Genomic DNA, 23,396 nt, shown 5'->3' on the forward strand with positions numbered 1-23,396 from the left:
TACATTTGGGTCGTCGTTATATCATAGCTAGAGGTACTAACGATCTTTGGGCTAGTAAAATAGGCCAAAGCCCACTTGGACGGGTCCTATAAGGTCATACAAAGGACCTAGATCGAGCACGAGAGGACGAGGCCCATGATAGGCCTCATCCCCTAGTATGGCCGGCCATATGGAGTGATATGGAGGGTTTTGGGTTTCGTGATTTAGTCTAATTATAATAGGATTATAAATAGACTAAGTGCCTAGGGTTTTCAACAACACAATTCAGTGATCAGTTTGATCAAACCCTAATTAGCAAACACGAGACCAAACCCCTCTCAAACTCTCTCTCTCTCTCACGGCTCTCTCCTCCTCCTTCGGCACCGGTTGTGGTGGTTCGTGGTGGTGGTGGCTCGTTGTGGTCGGTTAGTCCATTAAAGGTGGTGATCGCGATTTTTCTCTTTCACTCGACCAATCTAGTATTGGTGGACGGCTCGCTCGAAGCTCGTGGACTAAGTAGAGGAGCAACACTTGGGGCTCTATTCTCTCCCTGATTTGCCTGTCGAATAGCTACGTGGAATTCACGCTTCAAAGGTATGATTATGTGTCTTGTGTGTTATGCATGTGATCTTGGGATTAGGTGCTTTATGAATATGATTCATGTTTTCCGCTTTATAGTACCTATAAACTCCTAAAGTGGTATCAGTTAGCCTCTTGCATGAACACGCTTGATGATAATAATACGATTATTTGAAATCCATGTTCCTAATTTTATAATCAATTAAGAGGGAGAAATTAATTTAATTATGGTCCAATTATTATTTTAATGTGATTAAACTTTTGGAATTGATTGAATATGATTTAATTATGCTCAAAATAGCCATGAAGAGGACCGAATTTAGCCCTAAATTGTTTGAAATTTTCGAACCCTAATCCTAATGATTTTCGAACTTTTTCGAAATTAATAGCCCTAAAATATGATTTTGTGCTTGATTTTGATTTAATTCAAATTTTTTTATGTATCATAATTTTAATTGTATTGATTTATGCATAAAAAATGTTTTGTGTATGATCATTAATTTAATTTTAAGAGTTAGAATTAAATTGGGATTAATTTTACGATGAACCCTAATTTTAAAGTTGAATGGGATTTAATTTTAATTTGTGGACCGATTTAATTTAGTTTTAATAAAAGTTGTTTTTAATTAAATTAAAAACCAAAAAAAAAATAATTAAAGTGGCCGGCAGTTGCGACTAGGTGGCGCAGCCACGGCGGCTGCCGACCTGATGGTGGTCCAAGAGGGGGGGAAGGGGAGGGCAGCAGGTCCGGTGGCCGGGGCAGTTACGTGCAAGTGTTGCACAGCTGCTGCTACGGCTGTGTTGTGCTGTTGCTGCTGCTTCGGCGGCAGTGGCTGCCGTAAGGCGGCCAGCCACCGTGGCTAGCCTTGGCTGGCTGCGCACGGTGGCCTGCAGCGCATCACAAGCAGCTGTCACGCTACTGCCTTACGGCAGTGGCTGCGTAAAATCAGCCAGCCACCGTGCTAGCTTCAGCTAGCCAACCACGGTGGCCGGTGGTTTTGGCACGATTTTCAAAAAAAAAATTATTTTGTTTTAAAATATTTCAAGATAAATATGATTTATTTGGATAAAATAAAATTGATTTGAGAATTTGATATTTAGTCTGTTAATTTTGGTGATTATCCATAATTAAAGTGGTTAATATTGGATAATATTTGCTAGGATATTCTAAGCATATTCCAAAAGGATAATAATTGATTTAAATAATATGATTATCCCATACTTAGATTAGGATATAATTGATTCTAAAATTATTTAATTGGCTAGTAATAAGGATAGAATCTCCTAAAGTTGTTAGGATAATCATGGAAGATTAAATATGATTTATCTTTCTAGATTAAAATATGATTTTATTCTATCTCATGCCTAAATTAAAATATATGATATTTTATTATTGGTCATGAATAATATACGATATTATCTAATTATGATTTAAAATATGAGATATTTTAGGAAATGCATTGCCTTAATTATGAACATTCGATATTGTACTTTAGACAAGCATGTTGAGTGATTTATTATATGGCATTTTATATAATATATGATATTATGTTGCTATATATAGACTGGTATGACCCATAGATTTTAAATACGATCTGCGCATCGTGATGTATTTTGTAATCTAAATACGGTTAAGTATTTTTAGTAACTTTTATTTAAAGTAAATAGATTAGTTATTTAAATAATTTAGTCCAAAGAAGCCTATGAAGTGAAGGCCCAAAGGAGCAAGGTGGATGGAGATCCATGATGGTTCAAGTGGGAGTAATTTTATTTCTAGTTCTCTTAGGACTAAGGGGTCATACTATGTCATGTTTTATTGCACTAGTAGATTATGCATGTTAGATTTTATTTATGTTGATTGATGATGTGCTAGAGTTCAGTAAATAATCACAACATAATAAATCTAGGTCCCAGTAATATTGAGATTGCTTTTCCAATTAAAAACCCAATAAACCTTTGAAATTTATGATAGGTCATGCCAAAGCTGGGTGTCATTTTATATCTTGGGAGAGTTGGGGCAAATCAAGTTTTACAATTTTAATTGATTATGCTCAACAAGGTGACCTAAAGTGTTTAGAACCTTGAATCAAAGGGTAATAATTAAACATTTGATGGTTAATTATTCAACCAAGAGTTACAAGAGTTGTAATCAGTAAAGAGTTTACTCACATTGAAAATGTAATGGTTGATGGTAGGGCCAAAGTCCGGTCAATTATTGCACAAATAAAGGGTCTTGGAATCACTTAAAATTCAATTGGGATCACTTAATATTGAATGAAGTGTGTTAAAGTTACCAATTTAATTCGTTTATGATACTTTAATTATTAAATTAAACATAATTATTAAACTTTGCCTTATTTTGACATAGATGGGTAGCCGTAACAATGACAACTACATTTACAATCTACGACCATTCCTTGAGAAGGATAGGTTGACAGGAGAAAACTTTTCCACTTCAGAAAGGATGCTCAGGCTTGTTCTGAAATCTGAAGGTAGAGAGGATGTCATTGACACCCTATTGCCAGGACCTTTGGCTGAGGATGCTACTGCAACAGAGGTCCATAAGCGCAAGAAAGCACTAGATAGGACTGAGCCTATCACTTGCTTAATGATTGCTACTATGGAACCTAGTCTTCAAAAGCGTTTTGAGGACCAGGATGCATATACTATCATGCAAGAACTCAAAGTTTTGTTTAAGAAACAAGCTAGAGTTGAGAGGTATGAGTAGAGCTGTCAATTCGGGTAAATGGGTCGGGTTTGAGTCGGGTTTGTGTGGGTCGGGTCATCTCGGGTTGGGTCAATATGGGTTAATGTCAAGACCTATGTGGGTCGGGTTTGGGTTGGGTCATGCTTGAGTCGGGTCACGTCGGGTCATACATCTTTTCGGGTTCGGGTCGGGTTTAGGTCGGGTCAATAAAAGGTCGGGTTACATTCGGGTCGGGTGAAAAACAAGTCGGGTTAAATTCGGGTTTTTACGGGTTTAAATGAGTTAGGGTCATGTTCGGGTTCGAGTCGGGTTCGGTTCAAGTCAATTATTTTCGGGATATAATCAGGTCGGGTCATTATCGGGTTTGAGTCGGGGTCGGTTCAAGTCAATAATTTGCGGGTCATAATCAAGTCGGGTCATTCTCGGGTTCGGGTCGGGTTCGGTTCAAGTCAAAAACTTGCGGGTTATAATCGGGTCATTTCCAAGTCGGGTCATTCTTGGGTTCAAGTCGGGTTTAGTTAATAATTTGCGGGTTACAATCAAGTTGGGTCATTTAAACTTATCTGGTCATTCTCGAGTTCAAATTGGCAAGTCAATAATTTGCAGGTTATAATCACGTCGGGTCATTTCCAAGTCGGTCTCGGGTGTGGTTCAAGTCAAAAATTTGAATTCCCTTAAAAAAATAATAATAAAAAAAAAGATAAGTCAAGTAAGATGAGAAAGACTTGCTATTGTCTGGGTCCCGTGTATTTTTTATTTTTTTTGTTTAATTTTTTTTTTTTTTTTTTTTGCTGCTATTCAGTTTTTCTTTGACGAGGATTATGTAAGAGATAAGTCAAGTAAGATGAGAAAGGCCACTTTTGTTTTATAATTGGAATCCATGTTAATAAATTGAAAAAATGCCTGAAACTCAATAGTCAATACGGAGTACTCTTTTTATCCTAAAAATTCCTAAATCCTAAAATTCGGGTTAGTAATAGTTCGAGTTTAAATTCGGGTCGGGTCAATAACAAGTCGGGTTGAATTTGGGTCGGGTCAATAACAAGTCGGGTTTATTTCGGGTCGGGTTTAAAATCGAGTCGGGTTAGGAACGGGTCGGGTTGAACTCGGGTCGGGTTAGTAACAGGTCGGGTTGAATTCGGGTTTTGACGGGTTAAATCGGGTTTGGGTCATTCTCGGGTTCGAGTCGGGTTCGGTTCAGGTCAATAATTTACGGGTCACATTCGGGTCGGGTCCTCTCTAGGTCGGTTCATGGTCGGGTTCGGGTCTCAAATACTCGGGTCAACTCGGGTCTAGGGTTGGTTTCAGGTCGGGTTAGGTCGGGTTCGAGTCACCATTTTTTTCGGGTTCAGACGGGTTAGGGTTAGGGTCGGGTTAGGGTCGGTATTTCGGGTCGGGTCAGCTTTTGACAGCTCTAGGTATGAGCTCCATCGAGAAATTCTAGATTGTAAGATGGAGAAGGGTACCATAGTTCATGATCATGTTTTCAAAATGATCGGCCTTATTCAAAATATGGAAAAACTGGGGCACCCATATAGTGATGAGATGGCAACAGACATCATTCTCCACTCACTTCCAGAAACTTTCAACCAATTTATTATGAACTTTAACATGGCTGATGCTACAAAGACTATGAATGAGTTTCATGCTATGTTGGTTAGTGCTGAGAAGCAAATCCCTAAGGAACCTAGGAAAAGGTTCTCATGGTTTAGAAGGGAAAGGGGTTCAAGAAGAAGGGGCAAAAGGCTAAGGACAAGGGCAAGAAAGTTGCCAAGGCTCCTGAAAAGCCTAAGGCGACTCCAAAGGTCAAGGTTGCAGATGAAAGTGAATGCTTTTACTGCAAGAAGAAGGGGCATTGGAAGCGCAATTGCCACAAGTATCTTGAGTTCCTCAAGAAAAATGGAGCATCCACCTCAGGTATTATGTTATAAACATTTTAACTTTCACTTAGGTATATGATACCAAGTTGCAGTGCTTAACATTATTAATGTTGTGCAGACACTGCAAAGAAGTGAGGCTAGCAAGAAAGTGAAGCTTGAAGGTGCACTAGAAATGTTCGAGTGGCCAGAGATAGCTTCATAGTTTTATTTCTGAATATTTTTATGATGAGTTAGACATTTTTCAGTTTTGATGAGACAATATTTCGGTTTCCTGTTGAGATACTGATTTGGTTTACTTGGCTTGGACAAGTGTTGATCCATGACCAAGGTAATAAATTGTTTTCATTTTTTCTAGATATGAGTTAATTTTGTTTTATGACATTGATATAAGTAGATCACAAAAACAAAATTAGATGACTTAAAATATACTTACTTACAACAAAGTAAGGTTAGGTCACATAAACCATTTGCGCATCCGAAGTTACAATTGGATGGACTCTTACTCTTATTTGATTATGAATCACTTGAGAATTGAAAGTTATGCTTGTAAGGTAAAATGACCAAGTCGCCTTTTAGTTGAAAGGGTGAAAGAACTAATGACCTTTTGGAACTCCTACATATGATGTGTGTGGACCAATAAGTTCAAGAATTAGCAAAAAGATTTAACCATTTCATTGCTTTTACTAACGACTTAAGTAAATATGTTGATTACTTAATGAAGTGAAAATTGGAATCATTGAAACCAGAATGAAATGTAAAATCAATTTGAGATAAACAATTTAACACCACAATATGATTGTTGTGATAAGTATTTAACTCAAAATTAAAGATCATCTAAAGGGAATTGTTGAATTAATTCACAATCTAGAATCACTACAATTAAAATGTGTGTTTAAAGCAGGAATCAAACTTTGCTTGCCATGGTTCGATCCTAGATTGACTTTAATGATTTACAAATATCGTTTTGAGGATATATATTAGAACAACAATTGCAAATAAACTAAACAGAAACTCAACCAAAGCAGTAGAAAAGATGTCATAAGAGTTATGAATTGGAAATGTTCTAAAAAGCTTTCTTTTCAAAACAAAATTAAGGGTTATGGAATCGATGTAAAATGTTAACAAAGACGACATAATGCACCCTAAATTAAGTAAATAGTTCTTCGTGGATTTTTCCATGGAAACTAAAAGGTATTATTCCTACAATCACGTAGATAACAAATTGTTTGTTGCTCGCGATAGTGTCTTTATAGAAAGAAATATCTTCCTACAAAGCCAAGTGGGAGTAAAGTTAGATCTCTATGAGATTCGAGACGAGCAACAAATGGATGTGGATAACACTACATCAAAGAGGAGGGCGTATGAAATCAGCTAATTTGATAAATCATATGTCGAAGCAAGCTAATTCAACTAGCGAGGCTTCTATCGTCCCACTTGAATGAAAGGCTTCAAAGAGTTGAAGAGAATAATTCTATTGTTTCTTATACCTGTCGTAGGTTACTTAGGATCAAAACAAACAGTTTGTTGAAATTCTGAGAAAAGGTGGATTCTAAAATTTTCCTATTGGAATGGTTAGAACCCATACCCTACAAGCAAGCTTTGGAAAAGTGCCAACTTAAGAAGTGGCTTAAAGCCATGAAATCCAGAATGGACTCCATGTCTGTAAAGATGTGTTAGTCCATGATAGCCTTACAAATGGGGTCAAACCTATTAGATGCGTAAGCCTATTCGGATTCTTCTAGTGATTGCTGAATTTTGATTACGAAGTTTAGCATTGGATATCAAAATCACCTTCTTGAAATGTTATTGATGGAGGATATGTATATGATACAACCTAAGGGTTTTGAAATCCATAAATCCTAGAAAGTTTTGCAAACTTCAGAAATTCATTTATGGATTGAAGTGAGCATCAGGGAGTTGGAACATTCGTTTCGATTAGGCAATCAAACAGTTTGATTTCCTCAAACAACGAAAAGGAAATCTTGTAGAGACAAGAAGTTTAGTGGGAGCAATTGGTCTTCTTAGTCTTGTATGTAGATGACATACATTTCATATGAAATGACATATCAATGCTTGAATAAGTCAAGCAGTGGTTAAAGAGTTGTTTCTATATGAAAGACTTAGGAGATGTTGAGTACGTATTGGGAATCAAGATCCACGAAATGAATCTTGAAGAATGATGGGACAACATCGGGAGACTTATGTTGATAAGGTTCTTGACAAGTTCATGAAGCAAGACTCTATAAGAGAGGATATCTTCCCATGTTTCATGGTATTACGCTCAGAAAAACTTAGTGCCTTTAAAAGCTAATGGAGTTGAGTTGTATGGATAGTGTGCCTCATGCTTTTGTAGAAGGGTCTATTATATGTGCCATGATATGTACAAAGCAAGATGTTACATATGACTTGTGCATGTGTAGCAGGTTTCAAGAAAATTCAGGATAACCATACTGAAAGTTACCAAGAGCAAATCCTTGAGTACTTGAGAAGGACTAAACGAATGTTTCTAGTTTATGATGGTAAAAGTAAACAAGTTGTAAAAAGGTTATACGGATGCAAGTTTTTCAAACAGGAAAGATAACTTTAGATGTTGATCTAGATGCATTTTGTGTCTGTATGGAGAAAGGACAGTAAGCTTGAAGAGTTCAAAGCAGAATGCTGTCGCATACTCAATGTCAAAATATGTGTTTTAGCTATAGTAAGAGTAGTTAAGGAGGAAGTTTGGATCAAATTGTCTTGTGACTAAAAGGATACCTTTGCCAAAACAAAGGAGTCAGGGTTACATCACAAATCCAAACAAATAGATATGAGATATCACCTCATTTATGAGATCAATGACAAGCGGGAAGTCGTGATCTGCAGAGTTTTATTTTGAATGAGAATATCATTTATTAAACCCCTTCTACAGACTATAGTATGAGAGTCATATTAAAGTCTTGGATTGTAGCAAATTACATTAATTCAAGTTGTATATGTTTTGAGAAAACATATTACATAAGGAATGCATATATTTGCAGAATTATGTTTAAAACAAAAAATATTATTTCTCTTATTTAATTATGGTTTTGGAAATTAAATAAAATGTCCAAAATAATTATGAATTGATGGGCTCATCAGGTTGATGACCTAGTGAATGAAACCCCACAGGTGAACAAAATTCATATATTATTTGAGTTCCTAGTTCGAAATCATTAAAGTGGACATAAATGATTGCAATGAACGAACTAGCATATAAGATTGATTGGATAGCGTAGTTTCATGGGCTATAGGGGCATAGTGATGCTCGGTCAATCACTTGGATATGCATGAAGATGCATCTTGTTGATATGAGTAGTATATCAAATCCTTTTAAAGCAATCATTCGGGGTATTACATGAATGATGCGTGATCGAACTATTGACCTACTTTGAAATTCAAGTATAGAGCTTCCGAATATATTAGTGGATTCCTTTGACATGAGTGGAACATTGATTCTATTCAGTGATTGATTTAACTGTAGTACATTCAAACATCTACCCGTAACTGGAGATTATAAAGGATGTTTTCTGGTTACTTCAAAAGTTGAGTGGGAGCCTTATTGCTACAAGATTGGATTGAGTCTACCTATTAAATTAGGGAATGTGTCATGGCCGCTTGAAGAGGGAGAATTCAGAAAATACGTGGCCGCATTCAAATGCATTACTCAGTAATCATTTGGTTTTGTAATTCAAACTCAGATTTCAAGAAATGATTTGTAGATTAATATGATCTCAACATGTGATGCAATCATATTATCAAATCGACACACATTGACTTAAGGAATTTGAATATTGCACACTTGTCTCAGACAAGTGGGAGATTGAAGGATTTATGTCTTCGTCATCTGCGATGACTAGATATATAAATGGATCAAATTATGGAGATAATTAAGTTCGTACATTTGGGTCATCGTTATATCATAGCTAGAAGTACTAACGATCTTTGGGCTAGTAAAATAGGCTAAAGCCCACTTGGACGGATCCTATAAGGTCATACAAAGGGCCTAAATCGAGCACGAGAGGACGAGGCCCATGATGGACCTTATCCCCTAGTATGGCCGGCCATATGGAGTGATATGGAGGGTTTTGGGCTTAACTTAGTCTAATTATAATAGGATTATAAATAGACTAAGTGCCTAGGGTTTTCAACAACACAATTCAGTGATCAGTTTGATCAAATTCTAATTAGCAAACACGAGACCAAACCCCTCTCAAACTCTCTCTCTCTCTCACGGCTCTCTCCTCCTCCCTCAGCGCCGGTTGTGGTGGTTCGTGATGGTCGATTAGTCCATTAAAGGTGGTGATCGCGGTTTTCCTCTTTCACGTACTCGACCAATCTAGTATTGGTGGACGGCTCGCTCGAAGCTCGTGGACTAAGTAGAGGAGCAACACTTGGGGCTCTATTCTCTCCCTGATTTGCCTGTCGAATAGCTACGTGTGTTATGCATGCGATCTTGGGATTAGGTGCTTTATGAATATGATTCATATTTTTCGCTTTATAGTACCTATAAACTCCTACAGCCAACTCATGAAATGAAGGTTTATACACAATCAATCAATAAATCAATTAAAGTGTTAATCCCATAAGTAAAGTCGGCTATACAAACCAAAAGTTACATGAGCCAAAGTTTTATACACACATAAATGCTTGACATTCATCATCGTTTTCCAAACAATCAATAATAGTCACATTGCCTTTTGCAATTTCGTTCCCTCCAAAAAAAAACTTCTAATTGATAACTGTGAAGTAATCGGTTAACTCTAAGTTATGTTTCGTACAAGAAACAAATCATATATTCCAAATACTGAAAGGCATCAATATGAAATCATTCACGGCGTAGAAATTTTTTGAAATGAATGATCATATTTCATATACTTTCATACGTCCTCTCGTCTCCCATATTTCTTCTCCCTCAACCTCAATCCCTTATATGAAGTGATTAGTTAAAATATCAATCACTCAAATTTTATGGAGTTTATAATCATTTTTGTTTGGTTTGATCCAAAAGACAAAATGGCATGAGAGTTTGCGCAAATTAGTCGTGATATATTATTAGACTTGTAAAGGTGAAGACCCTACCACTACGAAAATCACCTACTTTTCTTCCCAATTTAACGAGACATCCAAATTATTTAGGGAAGAAAAACAACAATTAATTTGTGAAGACCTATAAGAAACAAGAAGACTTGTTAAACTAATACATTCTTTTCTCTATAATGCTTAAATTTAGTTGTCCGATGATCTAAACTAATAAAGGAACTTAATGCTTCTCATTAACAAATCGTGTTGTAAGGTTGTCTAAATGGTCATGGACTCATGGTGGCATGGACCAAACCAATGCATAAAATAGCTAGTAATTAACTTTAAAGTTATCTTTTGACCTTTTAAATCTTATTAAATAAAACATAATGTTAAAAATAATTATGGTCTAATATATTAATATGATTTACAATTTGAAACATAAATCACATTAAATTGATTTATGGTGTATTTTAATTAGTCTCATAATGGTCGAAAGCCTCATATATATATAAGGAGTACGTATATGTTTGTCAAAATTTCTAACCACTGTCGTCTGTCTTTGAAACCATAGCTTATATATATATATATATATATATATATATATATATATATATATATATATATATGTACTTAGATTAGTTAGTTTTTTAATCATGATTCAAGATTTATAATGGCTACCCAACTATTGTAATTGGGTTACTTAGATTAGTTAGTTAATACTCTGTATTGAGGGCATTCAACAGAATGGGAGGGCTTAGTTGCAATGAGTCATCAATGGCTCTAATTAAAATAGTGTAAGTTTAATTTAGACAGTCTAAAATATGTTTTTAAACCTTGAACATCTCACAAGCACTCTTAGGCTCAGTCGCTTAGAGCCTCGGAATGATATGACTCAACACAATATAGCGAATTTTGGGTAGGAATTATTGGACTAAGCTTGGTTTGACACTGTTTCGGGTGAGCTACAGTAACTGTTACCTGGGTTCGGTAAAGGTTTATCGTCCAATTGAATAACTGCACAGTTTACATGGATTATCCAACCTGGGTTTTATCCGGGGATAACCGTTCTGATGCTAAAGTTAGAATGCGACAGATTAATATGAGTAAGAAAGGAGGTGAGAGAGAGTTTTTAGAGAGAGAGAGAGAGAGAGATTTAGATATATAAAAATTGTACCTTAAAAGTAAATTATGTTTAGAAATTTATAGGAAGATAACCATGCTAGTGCCATGTGTCGATCCACATAGCTGACATGACAAGTGGGCGGTGAATATCCATGTGGTCACAAGCAACTCTCCACGTGGCTGATCAGAGTATGCCGATATGGTATTCATACTAATATAGAACATGATTTAAAGATTTGCCCCGGTCCGTTGCTTTTTATATTAAATCGGTATCAATATCATTCCATACAGACACGACATTTGAGGTTTATTATTCATTCATTTTTAATTCACAATAGGAATTAGAAATTGAGTACTATATTCACCAACAAAAAACTATTAGAAGGGGACCAATGTCCAACAATATTACGGGAAATACATACCTAATTTTTAATTTAATTTAATTTTTTATTATTTAATTTTAAAATTTCAAGGTAAAAAGAGACCAATATTCTCCATATATATAGACAATCAGATTCACTTACAAACTTCACCCTCACTCTCCCACTCTCATTTCTCCCCAACCACCCAAAACCACCACCTCTCCTCTCCTCTCCGCCATGAAAAACCACTGTTAAATAGATTTTCCGCCGCCATGTCAATATCATATGCTGATTGTTTATCCGACTTACTTTGTTCCGAGGAATCCGGCGAAGTTATCTCCGCCGGAGATTCCCCGGAGATCTCATCGGAATGCGAATCTCCGGTGATCATCGATGACGACGAATCGATAATCGCCGGGTTCATCGAAGAAGAACGGAACTCATTCACTAGTTTTATCGCCGATCCTGGCTCTCTTTCTCCCTCCACCACCACCACCACCACCACCACCACCAACGCCGCGTCTAACTCCTCATCCCTCTTGGATTCTTCCGCTCGCTCTCGATCAGTTGCATGGATTTTCAAGGTACGATAACAATATATAATCGCCTTTGATCGTGTTAAATCGACGTGTATTAACGCATGCGCTAGTGAATTGGTGGCGGCTGTGGCAGATTACTGTTGTAATGGCCACGTCATATTAATGGTATTGCACCGTAATTTATTTTGTTTAAAAAAAAAGTTAATATAGGTGGGAAAAAGGTGGATCTGTTATGTTGAGCCGTGCGTATAAAAAATGATTACGGAGAAAGTGGCGGCGCGCCTTAGTACACTTTCGCTTTTATATTTTGTTTTTATTTAATGATAATTACTTATGCATAATTTTTTCCTAAAAGATGGATTAATTTTATTTTTTAATTTTATTTTCCGTGTTAATCCATGAATTTTTCAACGAGTAAATCAAACTAAACTTTTTACTAAGTAACCTTTTAATTCGTGTCAAACCATGATTTCTAACTAAACTTTTTACACAATAACCTTTTAAAATCGTAAAATTTATATGGATCTCAACTTATTTAACATTTACTTAAAGTGAAGGGATCCACTTTTATTTTCTTATTTAAATATCCTTAAGTATACTATTCTTTTTTGCTATATCTTCATTTGTTTAATTTAAGTGTTTGATACGTAGAATTTGTCATTTATGTACTTTTTAAGCTTTCCTAAGATATTTATATTCGTTCAAAGTATTTATCTACATTAATAAACGACAAATTTTTAGTTATAATAATGGATTAATGGGTATTAGATTTATGTTTATCCATGATGTAAAACTTATTGTTTTTTTTTTAATATATATATATATTTTTTTAGAAGTGTTAAACTTATTGTTAAATTATACTTTATGGGATATTATTATTCTTTTTTTTTTTATTTATTTTTTTTGACACAGTTATTCTTGTTGTTTATGACTTTTATAAATAGCAATACTTGTAAAAAAATGTTTTATTATAAAATATTTACTATTAATAATACACTTTCGCTACTTTATGTTTTCATTGTAAGGTCTACAATATAATGTATTATCTCTAATATCTTCGATATTCCAGAATAAAAGTTAGATTTTCATATTTACGTTAAAATTAATTTCACATGATTTATTTTCTAATGTCTATTAAACTAATGGTTGTACGGAATAATTATCATGTTGAAAATTGTCGTTATTAATTCTTCATATGTCTTAATACTGCGGAGTAGCTGTAAGTATATTTTATCATGTAGCTTTAAAACAACACGGAGTTTTATAGTCAAAGTTTGAAAAAGTTTTTCTTAGTTATAGCTATAATTATACTCCGTATTCGTATTTTTTGTACTACACTACTACGTACATTAAAAGGTACTCCGTAATAAATTTGGATGAATATGAACCAAAACACTTTCTTTTTTAATTGAAAAGGTTGACTAGAAATGAAAAGGATAGACTAAAATGCTTACACTAGAGAGTTAATTACAGTACTAATTATGTGGCACTTATAAAACAAAGCTAGATAAGTGGATACTCCGTATTATGGAGTATATTTAACTAATCATGGATTCATGGAGTATACTTTGAATATGCGAGTATTTTAATTTAAAATCTATTATTTTAATACTTTAAATCTTTTTTATTATATTTTTTTTAGGATAATGTTTATGTCGCGCTAAAGGCTGCTAATAAGCATTTAATATAATTCCTTTTTTAGTATTAAGTTGGGAATTTATCGGCAATTTATGAATAAATCGGTGTAATAAATGTTTATTTATTATCTATTCTTTTCACTTTTAACTTCTTAAGGACTGCATATATATTTTTCCTTTTTTTAATTATGATGGTAAAGTAACCAATTAAACTTTTTGATAATGTTTTACTTATGACTTATTAGAGGTATATTTATTTGTTCGTAAAGTAATATTGAACAAATGCGAAAATAGAAATAGCTAGTTTATTTATTACGGAGTATATTTTTTTTAAAGAGAGTTTATTAGAATATTGTAAATATTAAGTCGTTGTCAAAAAAAAAAAATTAATAATAATAATGATAAAGTTACGTAAATGACCAAATATAAAGCCAATCTTTTTTCTCTTTGAATAATAAAATTTCAATTCAATTCTGTTTTTAAGGAAGTTATTAATATAATTAAAAATTAAATTGACTTTGGTTTGATTTTGTTTTTATTCTTTATTGATAATATAAATAGGTGAGATCGTTCTATGGATTTCAGGCAGAGACAGCATACCTCGCTGTCAACTACTTAGATCGCTTTCTAAGTTGCCATCATATACCGGTAAGTTATTGTGTCATTGAAATTTTCAAACGTATATTATTGTCACAATATGGTGATGATGAAAATCGATCGGATGACCTTCTGAAATTGGAAGGAAAGCTCTAATCATTTGAGTTAAACCTCACTCTTATTTATTGTCACTATATATATTCATTTCGTCCTATTTTAATTGTCACTTGTTACGGAACTAGTTAAAGCAAGTACCTCTCTGGTTCCAAAACCAATATGACATCCTATATGATTTATCTCTTGATCAAATTTTATTAACTTTGACCATTGATTTATTCACATTTATACACAACGTATAAGAAAAGTAATACTAGTACAAAAATTTTAGGATTTACTAAGATTCAATTCAATGGGTTGTTTCTAAATTGTCATCAATTCATAATTAGCGACAGTGGTATAATAATGGTCAAAGTATTACATGCATTAGAAATCACGAAATATATTGAAACGGGGGTGTATATAGATTGAGTATCACATATTAGTAATATCGTGATACTATTTTTAGACGTAGTAAGTTTGTATTTGTTATCGAAAAATGGGACCTAGGTCATAATTGAAGTACTTCCCTTTCATTTCTTCCTCCTGAATTAAATCCCCCCCGCTCCAATATTATCTGTCTCAATTATGCCAATCTCTGCAATGAATTTAAGTGGATGACCAAAGTATTCATGGAAAAAGAGCTAGCTACTCACCGACCCTTTTTAAATATTTCTGGTCTTTTTGCCCTACATGTCAATTTCCATTATTACATTAGGGGACTACAACTAGTATACAGTATAGTGATTCATAAAAAAAAAATGTAAAATGACATTACTTGACTATTATGAGATCCAAACGAGGATCTAGGAGATGGAGGGATAGTTAATCCCTCCATCTCTCCTCGGGGGTTCGAATCTCATCTCCTCCTCCTGCGATAGGAGGGGCATCCTGTGTACCTTACTTAAAAAAAAAAAAAAAAAATCAAATCCATACATGCTTAAGTGGTCACACATCAGACGCGCTCTTGAATCAAGTGAGAGTTCAATGATTGAGTTCACAACATCTGATCAAAAGAGTGTTGGCCTGATAATCATCGCCTTCCTAAAGTTTACGATCTAGATTAGTTTTTATATATGAAGTATATATACCCAACCTTTGCTAATGTACATAAACTTTAAGACTTTTGAAGGTTGAAGAAGTGATGAACTTTTGACTTCACATGGATTCTTATAACGTTTCATATGATCTTAAGTGGACATCAAACAAGGGATATGATAAAATGTTCTTCAAACTTGATTTTCTTTTTTCTTAAAGTAGCAATTTATTTAATTATTTAATAAATAATTGATGAAGGTAATCATTGCTAAAATTGTAGTCGTAGAAAATAATTTGCGTAAGAACTAATGGTAGGTATTTTTTTAGGACTTTTGGCGGGTGATGAGTTGATAACTATTGACTAAAAAATGGACTTCTCAATTGCATAAAAAAAATAATAAATAAAAAAAGCCATGCACTTCTAATTTAGAATTTTAGAGCGAAACGTGGCATTTTATTTGATGCAAATTAACCAATAAAGCAACTTTTTAAAGAATGTAGTCGTACGTTCAATTCCTTTAGTACAAGTGTACAATTACTACTGTAATAGTATATACTCCTTAACTAATTTGTATCTCTCCCTCAAGCAAATTTGGGAAAGTTGGTGGAAAACTTATCTTGTGACCAAAATCACAAATTCAAGCCCCACTATTTACAAAAATATTTGGGAGTAGTGGGATTTCCTTACCTCTCCCCTATACTTTTAAACGTTGATCTGCAAATTAAGCCGACTAAACCTGTGAGAGATGTTGGTTCAGTAGGGTCTTTTATCTTACCTTTAAAACTAAATTGTATGTCTACCCTTAGTTACTACGGAGTAGTTTAATATGCATTTCAATACATACGCGTATATGCATGCGTGTGTTTGTCGTATGCCGGGGGCTCATCCCCGCCCTAAACGCTATTGAAGCATCATATTCTCAAGTGTATCTAATAATTTGCATGTGAACTCACGAAAGGAATAATTTACCTGATTTTCCAATTTTCCTTATTAGTTGTCGTAAAGATTAATTATTGATTAGCATTATTTAAGATCGGTATCTTCCATGGATGCACCTAATAATTTATCTATATGTACATAATCTTAAAATTAAGTTGAATTATTGAGATGATCGAAGCTTTTTTGAAATGCAGCAAACAGGTGGGTGGCCATTACAACTTTTATCAGTTGCATGCTTGTCACTAGCTGCCAAGATGGAGGAACCTCTTGTTCCTTCCTTATTGGATATTCAGGTCACTATCAATTTTTTCAAGCATATATTTCCATTTTTCTCCAGCGAATTCTGTTACCTCAAAACAATCCTTTTCAAGAATCTCTATTATTAACAACCTAGCTAATTAATTAACTAATTAATCATGATTGGATTATTTTAATTAGGTTGAAAGTAAGAAATTCGTTTTCGAGCCCAAGACGATCCAACGTATGGAACTCCTTGTGCTTACGGTTTTGAATTGGAGATTACGACTTGTTACACCCTTTACCTTTATCAGTTTTTTCGCGTACAAGGTTGATGTAACAGGATCTTACATTGGCCTTTTAATTTCACAATCAACCGATCTTATACTCTCTAATATAAGCGGTACGTACGTAATTACATACTTTATGTTACAATGTCACAATTTATTTATATGAAGCTTAAGAAGCGATTATGAATTTAATTAGCTAAACATTTTTTTTTTTTTTTTTTTTTTTGGCTTATGGGTGTAGCAGAGGGCAGCTTAGTGGAATACTGGCCATCAAGCATAGCAGCAGCTGCCATACTTTGTGCAGCAAGTGAAATACCAAGTTTGTCCTTTGTCACACCTGAGCATGCTGAGTCATGGTGTGATGGGCTTTGTAAAGTAAGCATATTCACATGTTTTTATTTTAAAATTTTTCTCAATATTAATAATTTTTGCTTACATCTTTTCAAAATAAATAATTTTTGCTTACATGATACTATGCATAAGTATCCCTAATTCTCCCTCTTATGTCCCACACATTCTATTCCTCATTAGCTCTCTATTCAAAAATACATAATACTCCTCTAAATTTTGTACTGATTGTGTCCCAATCTATGTGTCTTTTATGATTCTCCACGGTATCAGTACCATTGCTTACGTAATTGTAATATTGTAACAATATAAAAAGTTTATATTTTTAAAAGGCTGTATTTTTCTTCGTGATAAGATAGCTTAAATTGGGACAAAAAAAGTACTATGCGTTGTATACTTTCTCTGGTTTTTTTTTTCTTTTTAGTTGCAACACGTATTTTATTACGGTATTTAAAAAAAATAGACCTTATATGATATAATACACTTAAAATGGAGTTAAAAAGTTGGTAGGAGGATAATCAAGTGGGCCATGTTCTTTAAATAAGATATAGTATAATATTCACCTTCCTTTTTATAGTGTGTTGCAACTATTATGATATTTTTATTTTAGGGAAGTGTTGCAATTATAAAAAAAAACGGAGGAAGTATTAAATTGAGACGGTAGCAAAACATGATGAAAAACTTGACAATAAATTTGATTAATTTTTCAATATTGTTGCAGGAAATGATAAGGGATTGCTACAAATTAATGCAACAGTTTGTGATTGATCATAGGAGAAGGAAATCCATCAAAGTGATACCACAACTCAGAGTTACAGCAAAAATTACAAAAATCAGGTCATTTAACGACTCATCTCCATCTTCATCTTCCACCTCATCACCATCACCTTTCTCTATTAAAAGGAGAAGATTAAACAATAATCATCCATGGATGGATGATGATCCTGATCTCTAAAAATCCTCAAAAAAGCGTTTTTTTATTTTATTTTTATTTTTTATTTTTCCCTTGGATGGGTTTTTAGTTAAATTTTCAATTAGCCTTTTTTTTTTTTTTTTTTTTTTTGCATTGCCATTTATTTAATCAAGAAAAAATGGCTTTTGCACACTCCCAAGGGTGTTGGGAGATTGTCTAGTACAATGTATATGTGTACATGATTTTGTGTGACAAAACAAATAAACAATATAGTGGTGGATGAGGTTAGGAGAGAAAAATAACAATAAAAATTAAAAAAAAGAGGTGGAGGAGTTTTGATAGTGGAAGTCATGGAAGTGGGGGTGTTGATATTGCAAATTCAAAGGTTGCATTGATTGTTGAGATGAAGATTTTTCTTTTGGGAGAAGAAAGTGGGGTCCTTACTTTGTATAGGTGATGAAAAATGAGGTTTATGAGGGGCAAATTTCATAAATTTCAAAATGGTTGATTTTTTAAAGATATATTTTTATTTTATTTTGGGAGAAATAAGCCGAGTCTTTCTCAATCTCAATTTCAATCTCTACCTAGGTTGCAATAAATGCCTATAATCCAATCAAGAAAGAGAAGAGGGAAAAGTTGAAGAGAAAGGAGATATGCAAAGAATGAATAAGATGGGTCGTCAATTATTATTTCAGAATTGTTACATTAGGAAAAAAAATCACCTAAAACTTCGTTAGAGTGATGTGTTACACATATCTATGGATGGGAGCAGTGTGACGCGTGTGTATGTTGTGTTTTTTTGGCGGGAAAAAATGCGTAAAGCAATTATAAATTTTGATTTTTTTTCCTTTTTTCTTTAGAGATGTAATTTGTGAAGCGTGTGACGGTCACACGTGTACATTCGACTTAAATTTTTTTCTTTTTATAAAAATATTAACTCCTTTGTTTTTGGTTAAGGAAGAAACAATTTGTTATGTACTCCTTATGTAATATGGCCCCCAAATAAATGTGGCCAACAAACCATAATGCATGTAAAGGTCCTAGAGGGAGGGGACCTTTAATGTACTACTAATATGTTTGTATTTGGAATCATCAATATGACGTATATATTTGTTTTTGGTTCATCATCTTTCTATAATTTCAATTATCTCTTTAGATTTTTACCATCTTTTCTGCGTTTAGCCTGCAATGCATGTGAACTTCCAATGGCAATTTTTGTAGCTTTGTCAATTGTTTGCTATTGATTTTGTGACCTAACGGCTTCTTCTACAGTAAATTCTTTGGTAGGAACTAGGAAGTACTTCATATTTTGGTCCCTCATACAATAAAGGATGAAATAGAATTTTAACATTGCTTGAGAGAATACATGCCTTCTCGTGACGAATGACTACTCACGTAACCATGTCTCCTCTCCTGCAAGCGAGGCCTACTCGGTTGGTGTTACCTCCGATCATTAAGCATAAAACTCGTGTTCCAGACCTCCAACCAAAATCGTCTTCAGATAAGGCAATAATATTAAAAAAAAAAAAAAAATCACGTAACCTGATATCTAACTATAAAACATGTGTTCAAAAATCAAAACCTATCAAAATTGACCTTGAATAATATCTTAAATCTGAGTAATATTTTAAATTTGTTTCCTTGACGCCGACTAAATCCCTAATTGCAAGTATGTATAACCCATCAACAAACACGTACACAAGTTACAATATCAGTATGACTTGTTATGGCACATGCATTGTAGTTTGTAGGCCACGTTAATTACATAACATCAACTATGGACTGCCCCATATACATGCATAATAATAATAATGTATGTAGTTGGCATGAATAGGTTGGATGATTTATATTTTTATGATGGTGATCGATTTACAACTCGTCTGTCTAAAAGTTGATCATTTAAGGATATAACATGGTCATCGTAAGCTTCAATTCATGACTTTAATTTGATCCTTATGAACTCTACCTAACGGGCTAATTAATGTCCATATCTTAATTAATTAAGTTGTGATTCTTATAATGTTTTGAGGTTATTGCAGAGGTGACTAACGGATTGAACATAGTCCAATTTGGATTGTTAGTTAGGTTTTGGTGCATGACCTCCATCTCCCTTCTCAAATCATTAAATGTCTTTTGAAAAAGTACTCCGTAGTTTAGAGTACAAGACAATAATACATACACCTTTTATCTAGTGTTATATTCGAGAGTTTCAACTAGAATATTAAATTACCAAGCAAAGCTTGGTCGAATTGGTGGGGAACTCACTTTGTGACTTTGAGGTCACGAGTTCGAGCCCCACCAACTACAAAATGCTTGGGAGTAGGGGGTTTCCCTTACCTTCCCCCTCTACTCTCAAGCGATGACCTGCGGAGTTGGGCTGGCTAAACATGTGAGAGGTGCCGGCTCAGTAGGGTCCTTCTTCTCAAAAAAAAAAATTAAAATTTAACAGTAATCCGTTTTATATTTCAATAAAAAAAATTTCCTTTTTATCCCTTTATTTTTAAGGATTCAAATCATTCACGAAGGTAATTATGGAAATATGTCATACCAAATAATAATTTTTTTCCAATTTTATTAGATTATAAAACGGAGGGAGTATTTTTTATCCCTTTATTTTAAGTCTATGTACTAGACTATCAGGGACCGCCATACCGGTACATCACCAATGACAAAGTACATGAATGTATGCGTAAATTCGAGCTATAAGATAGAAGAGCGTTAAATGTTCACTTGGCGAAGCCAGAACAACAACGTACCACATTAACCAATAACCACAATTTAGATGCCCTAAGAAGCAAGGCAACCAATGCAACATGAAGCTAAGCTAGCTTAGCTAGCATATTGATAATACACCTACCAGCCAGCAACAATATAATAGACCAAGCCAATATAATGCCGTACATCGTTAACGTCCAAGCTATGCAACGAACAATTATAGATATATTTTGTTATATAATATCATATCATCCATCTATTAGTAATCTTACGATCAAGTGGTATATCTTTTTAACTTGTGAATAGTTTGAGAGACATAAATGTGTTACAACTTTACATGAAACTTCCTATTTCATATTATCATCAATAATTATACCAAGCTAAGTGACAAATAAAATTAATATTTTTTTAAAAAAGGAGCGTCAAATAATGCATTAATGCATGCAAAATTTGACGATAGTCAAGGGATGATTAAGGGTCCTACTTCATCTTTATAATCTAGTTAACTTAATTGATCTGTGATTCAGTCGATTCGATTCAATAAAACGAATATCAAATTCGATTTTTCTGTATTAGGATATGTTAGATGGATGTTTTGGAATTTTTAAAATTAGATCAAGATCATCTTTAAGAATTTCATGATTAAATGCTAAACCTTTATTCTAAGATTTCAAATGGAAAGACCATTGTAAAATTGAGGAAATATATATATACGCTAAAATAAATAGACCTTTATTCAGATGTTTAGATTGGATATATCTGATTTTATTTATTCAAATTTGTATCGAAATTTGGATTAGATAGAGTATCAGATTTGGCCAGCCCTACCCTTCATTTTAATTACATTATTAATCAATTAGCAGTATCATTTTTGTTTGGGAATTAGATGGTTTATATGGAACCATCACTTTTGAGTTGTTCATTGTCGATATTATTATTTTGATTCAAAGTAATTAAGGTGTATATAGATCTTTCTATAACAATTTAATAGCAACACTTAGAGCCTGTTCACTTTAGCTTAATTTTAGTCCAGTTCAATTCAGCTACAATCACTTCAGTTTAGTTCAGCTCCTAATTTCCTTCTCTCATAAAATATTCATTTCAGCTCAGTTCAATTCAGCTCCAATTAGTTCAGTTCAGTTCAGTTCAGCTCAATTCAGTAAATGTGAACAAACCCTTATATTGGTCCTTATATATCTCTTTTTTAACTATAAAATTTGAGATAACAACATAATAGAGCAAAGACCCAAGTTTCTTAGAAAAAGTGCAAGTCATAAATAAACCTAACTGAGAGTGGGGGATAGCTCAAGTGGTTAGAGCTTCCCTTCCTATTTCAGTAGATTCTGATATCGATTCTCACCCCCGTCCTTACGGCTCTCTAAACACCCAAAAAAAAAAAAAAAAAAAAAAAAACAACTAGTTCGGACAATATATAAAAACTAAATAGGGACAAACTAAAGGAACAAACAGGTTCGGGGTGGTTTGGTTTGTTAATAAATTGAAATTGATTTGTATGGAATGTCATATTAGGGAGATACGTATTCTAAATTTCATATTAGTCTAAGGTTGTTTGATTTATTGTTGAAATGGTTTTTATTACATCTCAGTATCTCACTATGGAAGAAATGTGAATTTTAGGAGGTAGGTGAGGACGAGGTGATGAGTGAGATTTTAGGGGTTGGGGATGGAGTAGAATTAGAGCTCTACATTGAATGAGCCCTAACTCCATTCCAACTTAACTCTGAAAGTCCAACCAAATAAGTCCTCAATTACGGACTGCAATTTGGGTATGGACGTATGGATCTAAGGAATATAGAATTCCTTTATAGGTGCATGTTGAAGATTAACATGTGACTTGTTCCCCATTGGAAAAAAGTGAAAGTGAATACCATTTTATAGAATAGATAACTTTGCAATCACCATTTGGTGTTAGTACAAAATCTTTTTCAGGTTTGTAAGTGAATCAAGTTAAAAGTTCGTTAAATAAATTTTTTGATAGTGTATATAAACTGATCTTACGCTTCAACTATCAGCTTAAATTTTTGGCTGAATTGGTCCACTAACATGGTATCAGAGCCAATGTGACACAAAGATTACGAGTTCGAATCTCGTCCACCCCCCATTTTAAAGTGAAATATTAAACACTGGGTATGGTGGCGCCCATGCTACATCCACATTTCAATTAAGTCTAACGGACTCTCATGTAAGGGGGCGTGATAAAGTATATAAACTGATCCTGAACTTCAACCATCAGCTTAAGGTTTTAATTGACTTGATCCACTAACAATCTTTTCCGAAAAACAGGCGTGTTTTAATTTCCAAATTAAAATTCTCGTATTAAATCCAATAATTTGCATACATATCGAGTTATTCAAAC

The 23,396-nt window shown here is 33.8% G+C and overlaps 1 protein-coding gene across 3 annotated transcripts; it reads left to right on the top strand.

Annotated features, from left to right (window-relative positions):
- The first annotated feature begins 11,853 nt into the window (after positions 1-11,853).
- Positions 11,854-19,442, top strand: LOC145564113 (cyclin-D1-1-like). 3 transcript variants are annotated; one of them, XM_081624458.1, is made up of 7 exons: positions 11,854-12,253; positions 14,407-14,493; positions 16,711-16,809; positions 16,955-17,156; positions 17,285-17,418; positions 18,113-18,228; positions 18,893-19,442. In XM_081624458.1, the coding sequence occupies exons 1-7, from the start codon at positions 11,942-11,944 to the stop codon at positions 18,900-18,902; spliced, it is 960 nt and encodes a 319-aa protein (XP_081480584.1). In that variant the 5' UTR covers positions 11,854-11,941; the 3' UTR covers positions 18,903-19,442. The 3 variants fall into 3 exon arrangements, with proteins under 3 accessions (XP_081480584.1, XP_081480582.1, XP_081480583.1); XM_081624456.1 differs by lacking the exon at positions 18,893-19,442 and having other exon boundaries at positions 18,113-18,853; XM_081624457.1 differs by lacking the exon at positions 18,893-19,442 and having other exon boundaries at positions 17,288-17,418; positions 18,113-18,853.
- The last annotated feature ends 3,954 nt before the right edge of the window (positions 19,443-23,396 follow it).

The sequence above is a fragment of the Chenopodium album genome, chromosome 10, assembly GCF_948465745.1.
Source record: "Chenopodium album chromosome 10, dcCheAlbu1.1, whole genome shotgun sequence".
In the NCBI taxonomy this organism is placed as follows: Eukaryota; Viridiplantae; Streptophyta; class Magnoliopsida; order Caryophyllales; family Amaranthaceae; genus Chenopodium; species Chenopodium album.